Source organism: Trachurus japonicus, chromosome 24 (assembly GCF_045865225.1).
Source record: "Trachurus japonicus isolate A0001 chromosome 24, Traja_1.0".
Lineage (NCBI taxonomy): Eukaryota > Metazoa > Chordata > Actinopteri > Carangiformes > Carangidae > Trachurus > Trachurus japonicus.
Genome location: NC_140930.1, coordinates 17,329,171 through 17,342,262, shown reverse-complemented (window position 1 = coordinate 17,342,262; position 13,092 = coordinate 17,329,171). Strand labels below are relative to the sequence as shown.

At 41.1% G+C, this 13,092-nt stretch overlaps 1 protein-coding gene across 1 annotated transcript; it reads left to right on the top strand.

Annotated features, from left to right (window-relative positions):
- The first annotated feature begins 1,272 nt into the window (after nt 1-1,272).
- On the top strand, nt 1,273-11,644 carry prkg3 (protein kinase cGMP-dependent 3). The gene is made up of 22 exons (XM_085771273.1): nt 1,273-1,588; nt 3,525-3,614; nt 4,098-4,160; nt 4,461-4,587; nt 4,752-4,918; nt 5,034-5,147; nt 5,319-5,424; nt 5,659-5,722; nt 5,979-6,056; nt 6,197-6,285; nt 6,941-7,006; nt 7,172-7,219; nt 7,321-7,365; nt 7,496-7,610; nt 8,056-8,192; nt 8,275-8,364; nt 8,747-8,888; nt 9,086-9,249; nt 10,386-10,502; nt 10,848-10,910; nt 11,110-11,185; nt 11,488-11,644. The coding sequence occupies exons 2-22, from the start codon at nt 3,527-3,529 to the stop codon at nt 11,572-11,574; spliced, it is 2,046 nt and encodes a 681-aa protein (XP_085627399.1). The 5' UTR covers nt 1,273-1,588; nt 3,525-3,526; the 3' UTR covers nt 11,575-11,644.
- Nucleotides 11,645-13,092: the final 1,448 nt, after the last annotated feature.

Below are 13,092 nucleotides of genomic sequence, written 5' to 3'. Positions count from 1 at the left end.
TCGTTGATTAACCAGACGCCACATCAATAATTAACTGAACAATAAAGGCCTACGCCCTCTGTCACAATGCTAACCCTTCAGCCTCATTTAGATTCATGTAATTCAGCCTGGAAAACATCCAGCAGCATTTACACTGTGGAAAGAAACAGAACCCAATGGAAACACTAGATAGATGTAATCTGTGAGTTGCCCTGATTGCCCTCACCTCTGAGAATTTCCCACCACTCTATATAATCCCCACTTCTTTCAACAGATTAACATTATTTACTTGAACATCCACTTTATAATATCAGACTCCCATTTTGAAATAGGCTTCATGTCTTTTCACAATTTATATGATATGAAGATGAAAATACTATATGACATATCAGATAAAACAGCAAATACACAACCAGCAGCTTCTTGTGGGGCTCAGTCCCTTTTCCCCACGCTAAAAAGCACAGGGTTAAACGAACAAGTTTAAATGTTGACCAGCAGGCACTAAAGGTTATCATCTCTATCTATACTAGGTTAGGTTGCCTTGATTTGCAGCTGCAAGTTCCTAGAAAGCTTGCAAATTAGGTCTGTGCACTGCTCTATTGTCTGCGTGTGTGTTACAGGTTAATAAAACACCCAAACACATATTTGACTTCTGAGTATTCCAAGTCATAAACTCCGTCTCCTTTGAAAGCTAACTTTATGTTCTCAGAATGAATACAAGAGATGCTGAGTCATATTTACCCAGGCACAAATAAAGTAGACATGTTTGTTTTTGCAGGAAACATCAGGCCTGCATTTGCACCTTTTGTATGGACAACACCCGTGAGGCACAACATCTGGGGGTCCTAAAACTTTGTAGCGATAAATCAGGATGAGGTCATTTCAATCTTTCAAAAACACACAAATTGTTAAGATTACTTGAAGATAAATGCTACAGTAGTGCAACCAAGGCAAAAGTGCTCCAGGGGTGGGATGGCGTGATGTCAGAGGTTTTCTCAGGTAGGCTATCTGTCCTCTACGTCATCAGGAAGTAATATGTCACTTTTAAATGTCACAGAAGTCACAAATCTGTATCTTTAAAAGCCAAAAAAAAAGGGTAGAATTTATAAACGATCACAATTGAGCTGTATAATGTCTGCTTTTCACTTTTTCACACCTAACTTCAGCTTTCACCCCACTCCATCCTCTACCTGGTGTGATGGGTGGAGCCTGGAGTTATGGTTAATGATTCAACCCGCGGAGCTGCTGAGACTGACAGATAGAGGAAAAGGAGGAAAGAGAGAGTGGGAGAGAGAGTGAGAGAGTAAAAATAGTAAAAGCTGAGGAGCAGACATGGCAGTGTAAGCTGAGAAAGTGTGCGGAAGAAGTAATGCCGGAGAGACAGCAGACAGTGAGTGGTGTGTGTTTTGTGTCTGCTCAGGTGTGTCCAGTCTGATCTGAAGCCGATCTGGGGGTCAAGCAGGTCGCTGGGGCTGAAGCCGTAGATACAAAGTGAATTCCTCTTTACAGCTGGAGGTGGATCTGGCGATTATTGGACTCCTGTCATCCATGCGGCCTGTATGAGCCGGGCAGACTCTCATCTCCTCTTCTGATCACACACAGCCTGCAGGTGAGTGTGACTCTGATTCATCTACAGTGTTTTCGAGTGTTACATGAAGCCTTTTTGTCACTTGCATCGCTTTAATAATGGGTCTGTGGTGCAGATCCATGTTCTATCAATGTGGCTCACTGTGTTTGAAGTACTGGCTATTTGCTCTAAAGGCTTGTAAACAATGAAATTCATCTTTTCCACTCTTTGAGGTATGACAGTTATTGCAACCAAGTAAAATAGATGAGGTTCTTCACCTTCACCTCCTAAAATCCTGAACGTGCTGTGAAATAGTATTTCTCATCCACACCACCAGACTTTAAACATACTCTCTGCAGGTTTCTATTACAGGGCATCTTATGAGATTTCAGCTGTAGTTACACTTGGCTATGAATTAGTAATGAGGCAGTATGGAGTGTACAGTGTGCTGGCTGTATAGGGACCTGTCTGTCTGGCATCATGTTCCTGCTGTACGGCTGGAAAAGCAGATACAGAGTTTTTTAGTTGTCTCTGCTATTTTTATTTATTTTAGTTCTTTAAGTTGAATCTCTGCTGATACGACTGTTCCCAAATGATCTGTGTCTTTTCACCACTTATAAAATACATTTGACATTGTATCACATGGATAAAACACACAACCTGCGGCTACTTGTGGGGCAGTCCAATTCCTTTTCCCCAGACTAAAAGCACAGGGTTAAACATACAATAGTCGTAAATGTTGACCAGCAGGCACTAAAGGTTATCACATCCATCTACCCTAGGTAGATGAGGTGGATTTGTTTCTGCAAGTTCTTAGAAAGCCTACAAATTGTGTTTGTGCAGTGCTCAATTGCCCCCCTCTCTCTCTCTGTGTGTGTGTGTGTGTAGGCAAGAGGTTAATAAAACACCCAAACACATATTTGACTTCCAAGTATGGTGCAACGACATATTTTTTTGTTGCCATTATGTCCCCTGTTAACATTTTAATGAGTGTTAAGCTTTGTCTTTCCTGTGACACAGGCCTATTAACACTTGGCAGTGTGCAGATTCATGGTTTTATGCACCAAACTGTGCTATCACATTGTCTTCCCCTCTGATACTGATATGGAAAATATCCAGGGCAGGTGATTGAGAATGCTGCAAAGAATTATTATTAAAGGACCTAAGGGTCTTATATAATTCCTCGTCACCCTCCGCACAGACCTGCCTCTTCTTTCCAGAGTGGGAGAGGAGCCATTTTAAACCGTCACAGTTTGTTGTGTATTGCTCAGTCACTTTATGATTCCGTTTTTACATGTCTAATCTCAGAGCTGTTCAATGTTCAGGGTGAGGCGGTGGTAACTGGGGTCACATGATGAGTTCAGTAGGCAAACAGCTTAGCCACCGCAGGCTTTACTAACAGGCCGTGTGTTTGTATTGATTGTAATGTTTGGCGGCGATGATGACGCCGCTATATCAGGGCTTTTATGAGCAGATCTCTAGGATGAAGAGAGATAATCTCTAATGAAACGTGTCAGTTTGTTTGATAGCATGCACACGCGTTTCTTGTTTGGCTGCCTCCGTTCTCAGACTTTAACACTAAATTATACAGCAGGGGTTGTTAACGTCTCACATTATTTTAGCAGCACACAAGCAGAGAGGATAAAGAAATGCTCATAAGCTCACAGTCAAGCAACAAGGGAACGTTTAATGAAGGGTTTTATGCTGACGGGGTTGGGTCACAGGAACAGCAATAGGTCGTAAGCAAAATCTGACAGGGTGTGACGGCGCTCAGAAAGCACCCTGTTGACTGTCCATCATTAGTCTGCATTATTCAGCGGCATCTCACTGTGTGGAACAGAGTTCACTGCCTTACAGTTTTAATACTGTATGATATCATATGATATGTCTGTCCATCATGATGGTTTATACATGTTCATGTCTCTGTAGATATCATACTTCCCATGTGACTTCATATTTTATATGTTTCCCCCTGTAGCCATGGAGAAGCAACTAGAGGACCTCAAGCAGCAGCTGGAAAAACAATGTCTCATCAACAAGGAACTGCAGAGGCAAAATAAAGACCTGGGTGAGCACAGCCATATTAATAAAACCACCTTAAAGCGAAAGTAACTCCACTCTAGATATCATAACAAGGAAAACAATTGTTCAGCAGGCTCACACCTTTTAATGATGAGTGGTGCAATGATTGGTTGTGACCCCTGCCAGCTGATACTTTAATGATTCTGATTCAGGGGTACTTCTGTAGGGACTGGGAGTAGGAGATAAACTAGGCTGGCTAAAATGAAGGGATATGCAGTTAATTTAGAAGTAATAATAGCTTAAAGTAATGGGAAAATGATGAACTCTCCAACAGTAGCCTAATGATTCCCACCTATTCTGTACTGGTACTTGGATCAGCCTCAAAAATCTGCATCGGCTGGGTTTTACAAGTTGCATTTTTCATCTGTGTCTGCCATGAAATGAGCACATACATCAAGCCTGAAGAAGTGCCTCATTAGAGGAGGATGTGCTTTGTGATGAAGAGTTCATCTGCTTTTTCTCCTCACAGAGCAACGACTGCAGGAGAAAGAAAAACTTTTGCAGGAAATGCAGGGTCAATATCACGACCTCGGTAAGAAGCACACACACATGCACACACTTACACAAATACACAGAGACGCATCTAACACCTATCTTTAAGGGTACCCAAATTGGGAGGAGTCAGAAACCCTATAACCTTTATCCCCTTATTTCCAAACCCTAATCCGTACCCTAATTCTATCCCTAATCCTTGAATCCTTAATCTTAACCCATTAACAGAACTCCACAAACATGGTGAGCTCTCACAAGCACATTAAAAAACACACACTTTATAGGCTTAAGCATGAATGCCTTAACCATCCATTTCTGACCCTCTGTTTGTCTGTTCCAGAGTTTCCCTCTCCCAGTGGTAATGCGATTGACCCGGAGGTCAGAAAGAGCCGTGCAGCCGTCATTGCCTCTGAACCGATCCCCGAGAAGCTGGACATTATACGCAACCAGGTCAAGAAAACTTCCAGGTTGGTAATCAGAGCCACTAATGAGATAAAACCCGTCTATTTGAATAAGATACTGTGAAAAATCCCCACATATTAAACATCTATTATACAATGTTTACATGTTGCATGGGAACAACTTTAACTGACCTTAGATCAACATGACCTCTCTCATCTTCCACCTCCAGCGAGACAAATCTGATTGTCAAATCCATCCAGAAGAACGATTTCCTGAGCCGCCTTGACGATGAGCAAACAGCCATGATGGTGGAACTCTTAGTGGTTAATAACTACAAGCCGGGCGAAGCAGTCATTAAAGAGGGGACTGAGGGAGACAGCATGTACATAGTGGCAGGTGGGGACACACATTTGTGGATTTGTATTTATTATGTGTAAAAATATATATTACAGTATTTTCTATATGCTATTCACTATATTCTACACAACCCTCTGATCCTCCCTCGTTGCAGTCGGTGAGCTCCAGGTCACCCAGGCGGGCCGGGACCTGCGAACCCTAACCAGTGGTGATGTGTTCGGGGAGCTGGCCATCCTGTACAACTGCAAACGGACAGCAACGGTCAAAGGTAAGATGATCTCTGCATTTTATTCAACATATGTGATGCCATGGGATTACCTGTCTGTGCAGTAGACTTAAAAACATCTGTGTGAGTACCGCACCTATCACTCACCTGGTATCTGAGAGTGAACGTGTTTCTCTTTTCTAAATCTTGTGATTTCCCTCACTCACATTGCAGCGAAGTCAGTGGTGCGTCTGTGGTGTATGGAGCGACAGACCTACCGGACCATCATAACCAACAAGTCCAAGAAGAAGCGAGAGCAGCTCATGGGCTTCCTGAAGACGTGAGTTCACATTAGAGACTTTATAGTGGCGGCCAGGAGGAGTTCAATACCAGCACAGTTTAGCCAAATTAAAAGAATAATTCAACATTTTGGAAACTAATATCACAAAATGCTAATACCTTTGATGAGGAGTCTGTTAAGTTATTTCCTCTTCCACCTTCACTTCTTCACCATACCAGTGCTGGCACATCTAACTAACTCCTCTGTGTTATTCTTCATAATATATTGTCACAGGTCTCATACTCTGAAGGACTTGAATGATGTCCAGTTGTCCAAGATTATCGACTCCATGGAGGAGGTGTGTGCTCAGATGTCTCATTATAAATTTTTGATTTGGGGATAGCACAAAAAAAATCCACTTTTAGTGATTTCAACCCCCATTAGATTAGATAATAAAACACATTTGAAGACACTAAAAAGCATTTCTTAGGATTGTGAGATTAATTTTTGACTTTGTTCTCCTGTGACTTTTCTTTTATTGTCCAGACAAACAAATGGTGACATTGTGTAATTATAATAAAGCATCAATGTCTCTTTTCTCTCATCCTTCCCAGGTGAAATACCAAGACAAAGATGTTATAGTTCGAGAAGGAACTGAAGCAAACACATTCTATATCATCCTCAAAGGAGAGGTAATACTGTCACACTGTGCGCACAAACTCGTTTCATTTCTAAACATGATAGGCTACAGCAGCGTGTGTGAGTATAATAATATGTATATATATAAGTATGGACTCTCCCTTCCTCACTCCTCATGTGTGTTTCACCCCAGGTCCTGGTGTCTAAGAGCGTGAATGGGCAGCAGAAGCAGATTCGCAGAATGGGAAAAGGGGAGCATTTCGGGGAACAGGCCCTCATAAGGTAACCATGGCAACACGACACATGCCTGAGGACACTGAGAGAGAGAGGGAGCCTTGTGCAACATCCACGGCTCTGCGCGTCCTCTTTGGCTGCTGTCATCTTTGGCATTTCGGTTGGAAAACCTGCTGATCGTCTAAATGTGAACAGTCATTTGGAGTCACTGGAGAAAATGAAATTGAAATTGCTCTTTGGGGCAGTTTAGAGAGTTTCTCTGAATGACTAAGTGCTGTAATTTAGCACATTTTGAGCTGTTTTAATTTGGTGCAGTAAATGTGTGGCTGACTGATGTGGCTTCCAGTTTAATGCTGCATAAAAACCAAGAATACAGTGTCTGCAGTTGAATAACAGATACATTGTTTTGATTATATTAGAAATATAATATAAATAAAATGCCACTCAATTGGTAGCACTAAACTGCTGATTATAAAGCAGCATTTTTGCAGATTTGTGCAAGATTTCTTCACTTATTGAGAAACTTTTCTGTATCTCTCTGTGATGACAGTCGTGCTGCAGAAAATCTAATGCTAAACATATAAGCTGTCATAGGTTCCAGGTGCTAATTCAAAGTTTTCTCACTTTTTGACAGCTGAGGTGTTGATGCATACAGTAATGACATACAGTAGGTTGACATGTGACAATGTTTTTCCTTTGGCAGGGAAGTTTTGCGAACTGCCACCTGCACCGCTGACGGCCCTGTTACATGCTTCTCCATTGACAAGGAGTGAGTTTGACTTGGCATCACATTTTGAGCATAAATGAAGATGACATCCTGTGGGCAATTTGCTCCTTGTCACCTGGTTTAAGCCACACTGTGTGGGCTCTCTGCTGTGTTTTGTCACTCACTCATTAATACACAGGTTGACTAACGATACCTTTTTTACTGCAGGGTGTTTGAAGAGACGATTCCCATAGAACACCTGGAGCTGTTTGATGAGTGCGTAATATAAAACAAGTTTCCAGTCATCACTTCTACCTCTGTTCTCTGTCTTACCAAGATTAGTATGTATTGACTCTGACATGTTTTCTCACCACCAGCTCTAAAGTGCTACAGGAGGCACAACTTCCACAGGCGAGGTCGAGGTAAGTGGATGATGAAACTTGGTGCACACAGCATTAAAGATATAACAACATCTTATGAATCGCCAACCTTTTTAAAAGAAAAAGAAAAAAGAAATTTGTTTAAATTAATTAAACGTTTTCTGTCTTTCAGTACCACTGCCTCCACCTTGAGGTTTAAGGATCTGGTCCCTGTGCTGTACCAGGAGGGTCGTTGCCTAGGAGATCCTGTCACACTTGGAGTTGGAGGGTTTGGGCGTGTTGAGCTGGTGAGTGTGTTTTGTTCATTTCTCTTTCAATATAAACTGAGATCTAGTCTAATAATTTTATTGTAATGCCATATCTCAAGACACCTTATTAATGGAAAACATATGCATGACCATGGCCTGTTTTGTTGCTAATCTAATACTAAATCAGAACATCCCATTACAGGATGCAGATGACTGACCTTGCTGACCCTTATTTTTCAAACTATCAATATTAGCCAAGAGTTAACACAATAATATAAAGTTGTTTGAGAACCTTTAAAAAGCAAGCAAGCAAGCTCAAGCAATCAAATTAAGAAGTTAAACCTATCAATCTCCACATCATCCTCTAAACTGCCAGAAAAGCATCAATATTATCACAAAGTCATACTTGCATTTCCTTTGAGGTACATACCAGGAAGATTAGCACTGAGAATAACATGATTTGTCTTTTTGTTTTAATTCTAAGATGACCACAGTGAACCACGGTAAATACTACGCCATGAAGCGGGTTAGCAAGAAGCACATTGTTGCCAAGAGACAGGAGGAACACATGCTGTTTGAGAAGAAAATCCTCAAAGCCATCCAGTGCGACTTCATCGTCAGGTATCTAACACTGTATGAATGCTGCATGCAGAGAAATATTTTAATTTATCAGGGAGTAATTTATCCCCCTTTCTCTATATAGGCTTCATGCAGCCTTCAAAGACACACGATACATCTACATGGTGATGGAGTTCTGCGGTGGTGGGGAGATCTGGACCAAACTCAAAGAAGTGTAAGAAAACAGATTATTTGTCAAAGCAGAATACTGAATGTGCTGTTACACAACAGAGAATCAATGTGAACAAAAGGATGCCATGAAAAAAAAAACAGTTTTATTTAGTAATGTGTGTCTAATCTACTTCACACTGTGGTTGTGTTGGTAGAAAACTTCATTTATTGCCTTTGGGGTATCATACACTGAGATTGCACCAACACTTGCTGGCACTATCCGACGGAGAAATATGTGCTGATGCAATCTAGTGCCCACAATAAAATAAACTTCAATTTCCAAAAGGTGCTTGTGCCCAGACGAGCTAAAAATAAGAGCAATAGAAGTCGTGGAGATGTAATAAATTTATATGACAGTAAATGAAAGTGCGTCTCTGTGATTTCAGAGGGCGTTTTGATGAGCCCATTGCTGTGTTCTGCACTGCCTGTGTGGTGGAGGCCTATGCCTACCTCCACAAGAAGAACATCATGTACAGAGACCTGAAGCCAGAGAACCTGATGCTGGATATAAAGGGATACGTCAAAGTGGTGAGTCCTTGTCTGTGACAAACTCTGTATTCTCATTAGTTTCTATGGCCTTTAAAGGAGGAATTAAAAATTTAGGAAATAGTTGATAGTTGTGAAATGTGATGATTTGTGCTTTTACATTCATGGAGGTTTTGTCAGGAGATCTTTTATACCTCGAGTCTGTGTATGATCTGTATATGATACATGTGTGTGTACAGGTGGACTTTGGTTTTGCCAAGGAGTTAGTGCGTGGTGAGAAAACCTACTCATTTGTCGGTACTCCTGAGTACATGGCCCCAGAGATCATCAAGAACCAGGGACACGACTTTGCAGTTGACTTTTGGTCCCTTGGCATTCTCATCTTTGAGCTACTGGCAGGAAGGTAATACTAATACTAATACTAATACTAATACTAATACTAATACTAATACTAATACTAATACAATAGCACATGTAACTGGTCATTTCTGCCATCATGTATGGTTCATATCTTTCAGACTTATAACAAATGAATGACCAAATGTTGTCATGCTATTGTTTTGGTCCTTATTTCACCAAATACAACATGGATTATGGGTCTATTGAAATAAAGTGGCTTTCCCTATCGTTGTTAAAGGGATAGTTCAACATTTTGGCAAATTGGCCCATTGCCATAATCCCTATAGTCTTAGGAGTAGGTTTGTTACCTTTAATTGTTGGTGCAAGCTATTTTTAGAACAGTGGAGCAGAGCCACGAGCTGCTCAGATCTACGCTAACGAGGCTAATGGGATTTCTTGGTTTCCCTCATCAAACTCATCAAATACACAATCCAACAACTCCAAAACAGGTGGACAGGTTGTGACCTGCACATTCACCACGCTATGAGATAATAATGGAACGTTTTGAGAAAAACTGCCCCCGATGGAAACACGCATCGGTTTTGCACGAATTTACCTCTAAAACAACTCTGTCTCATAACGTTCCGTTATTATCTCATAGCGTGGTGAATGTGCAGGTCACAACTTGTCCACGAGAGCGTTTTGGAGTTGTTGGATTATTTGATGAGTTTGATGAGGGAAACCAAGAAATCCCATTAGCCTCCGTAGCGTAGCTCTGAGCAGCTTGTGGCTCTACTCCGCCGTTCTAAACACAGCTTGCACCGACAATTAAAGGTAATACTCCGAAAAATATTGGGACAATGGCAATGGGTCAATTTGCCAAAATGTTGAACTATCCCTTTAATGTGAGTGTAGTGATGTGTACTGATAACAGAGAAAACAGTTTGAGTTTTAGCACAGCAGAGGAGTCATACAAATATGGTCAAGTGAGAGTAAATCCTGATTGAGTCAAGGCTCAATATTGACCAGCAGGGGGCAGCACAGAGGCATGGTAGTATCTGCAGCAGTGAAGCCCATCCCTCTCTCTTCATCATTTAGGGTTCAGGTTACCCAGAAGCAATTATAATGATGATTTGTCATAATAGCTTTATGTCAGAAGACTACATAACAACAGAGGTATCTTGTCCACTCCATTTCCAGCCCTCCCTTCTCAAGTTCAGAGCCCCAGAAGATTTATGCCAAAATACTGGACGGAGTGCTCAAGTATCCACCGTACCTGAGTGAAGCAGCCAGGTCCATTATCAGTAAGCTGTGCAGGTGAGAGGACTGTAGCCTACTGAGTGCATCATGATTAAGATTTTATGAGGTAATAATGGTGCAGTATTGTATTACCTCATTGTGTTGCTTGAGTGACTTAACCATGGTGTAGCACTGGATCATGTAACATGTATGTGAAAATTACACGTGAGCTGTTCTTACCATCTACATAATGAATTACTGAACAGATCTGCAGATGAACACATTCTATTATAACAAGCACTTTCTAGTTTTATGGTTCCTGAATACAAATGTCTTGAAGTGTGGAAATTCATATGAATATTCATTCATTCATTTTCTATACCGCTATATATGTTCTCTGTCTGAATGATGTGTTATTCACAGACCTCGGCCAGGTCAGAGGTTAGGAAATACCAAGAATGGAATCAAAGACGTCCGTAATCACAGGTAACCATGGCGACATGTTATATATAGCCTACGTGTTAAGTGTAAAGTATGAATCTATCTCAGAGAGAGTATGAACATTGTTATTTTCTTACAATTTAAGATCCTGTGATGCCAAATGAGCTTTTTCAATTCAGGATCAGTCACTTCAGTCTGTGCTCATTACATGTGACTTGTTCTCTGCCTCCTCTGTTCCCTTTAGGTGGTTCGGCAGTATGAACTGGCACAAGCTGCGCGTGGGTCAGCTCGAACCCCCCACAGTCCGACTCATACGCAAGGCAAGTCAAACCTCCAACTGACAGTGTTAATGCAGTTTGTGCAGCACAAGAAAAACAGAACAAAAGCATACGGCTGGTTCACTCTCCAGGAAGTTTGTGCAGTAATTCTTTTAAGGTTCACTGATGTTAGTATTTCTCTATAAAATCGAATATGCATTAATACATCATTGAAATAATATTATTTATATGGAGTTTAAACACTTAAAGATGCAGCCATATATATGGTCTGGGTGTAGGCTAGTTCACACTTTTGTGCACAAATCCTCAACATTAATATCAACCTTGTGTTTTTCCTCCATCAGGGTCCCAGCTACATCAACTTTGATCGTTTCCCTTTAGACCAGACAAAGGCAGACGAGGAGTTCTCCGGCTGGGACCGTGATTTCTGATTCTGTCCATTGGGTTTAAAGGACAAAACGTCACAGGAGTCACATAACCTTAACCCTAACCCTGACCCATTATGGAGCCAAATCAGACTTTTACTGAGCCAAAACAGGGCTAAGGCCACATGGTGGTAGCAGAGGGTAGTAGGAGCTCTATTAAAACACACACACACACACACACACACACACACACACACACACACACACACACACACACACACACACACACACACACACACACACACAAAAACACATAATGCTAAAATGATTATTAAATTAGTATGAAACTAAAGTGAATCACCAATTTCCAAAATATTTATTGAAGTGTTTTGGAGGACGTCAGTGCAGGGCGATTTGGTGCTTGATGATGCTCTTCACCGATGACAATAAAACACACGTCTGCTGGTGCTTAACTCAGAATAAAAGCTTAAGTCAAATGGCACAATTTGTACAAAAGGAAGAACAGCTCTCACCAAACCTGAAAATCAAATTGAAAACTTCATGCTACCATATCTGCCACACAACTTGTATTGTACTTAAACCTTTATTGTTCTGTCTGATTTATGTTCATTTTAAAGATGAAACAAGCTTTACTGCTCAAAGCAAAGCTGTTAAATGCTTTGGTATTCTTATTTTGTATTATTATTAATATAAACTTTAATGTTTCCTTTGTTTTTTGAACATCTGCCCCTTTTTGTGTGCAGATTATTGTCAAGCACCTTGATTGTAACTGAGAAAGATCATAGATCACTCTGATGAAAGCTTTGTATATGACTTTAGTAAATAAAAAGTGCTCTTATAGGCTGGAGTGAGCTGTGTTTGTGCTCTACACTTACCTATACCGCTGTGCTACAATTAAATCCCAAGTGGGAAATGGTGCACAGTCTGTTGTAGTTGTGACCAAACACAAACACACACAGACAGAGCCTGCAGTGACCAATTAAAGTATTTGGGGTTTCAATGTGCAATAGTGAACAATGCATGAGGGGGAAATATTGTGCTTCTAAAGACAATCTCTGGGATGAAAATGGCCTGGGACAGAGGGCCTAACAGGTTTACTCTAATGTGCTTGATATTGGTTGCAGCTGATTGTGAGACTCTGGAGGTTACAGTCGTCTCTCATGGCAGCAGGATTTAAAGCAGGAGGAAGGAGTTATCCTGTTCCTTCCTGTTAATGCCTGTGGTTCCACTGCTGTGACCAGTTTTCCACATCAAAAAAGGAGAAAAAAAAAACTCACATGAAAGCAATCATTTCTTCCATAGGGGGAAAAGATACACTACCAGATGTTTCCCTCCTGCAGGAAAAATACACAACACCTTGTAGTCTAGAATTTAATACACTGACAGCAATGACAGCAGCGGCTCGGAGGATGTACAGTATAGTACAAAATGATCTCTTCACAGCAGTATCCAGTGGTCTCCTGATCTGCTGCATGTAGGAGCAACACTTCTTTACAGAAACCCTTGTCTCACCTGCAGTGCATGTAGCTACTATGTTTTTCTGTTGTCAACAGATGCTGTAAA

Bases quoted from the DNA above. Each gene is read 5' to 3' on its own strand.
- prkg3 (XM_085771273.1), top strand. From the start codon at position 3,527: ATGGAGAAGCAACTAGAGGACCTCAAGCAGCAGCTGGAAAAACAATGT. The intron at 4,161-4,460 runs GTAAGAAGCACA...TGTCTGTTCCAG, and splicing joins GGGTCAATATCACGACCTCG to AGTTTCCCTCTCCCAGTGGT. The intron at 7,007-7,171 runs GTGAGTTTGACT...TTTTTACTGCAG, and splicing joins TGCTTCTCCATTGACAAGGA to GGTGTTTGAAGAGACGATTC.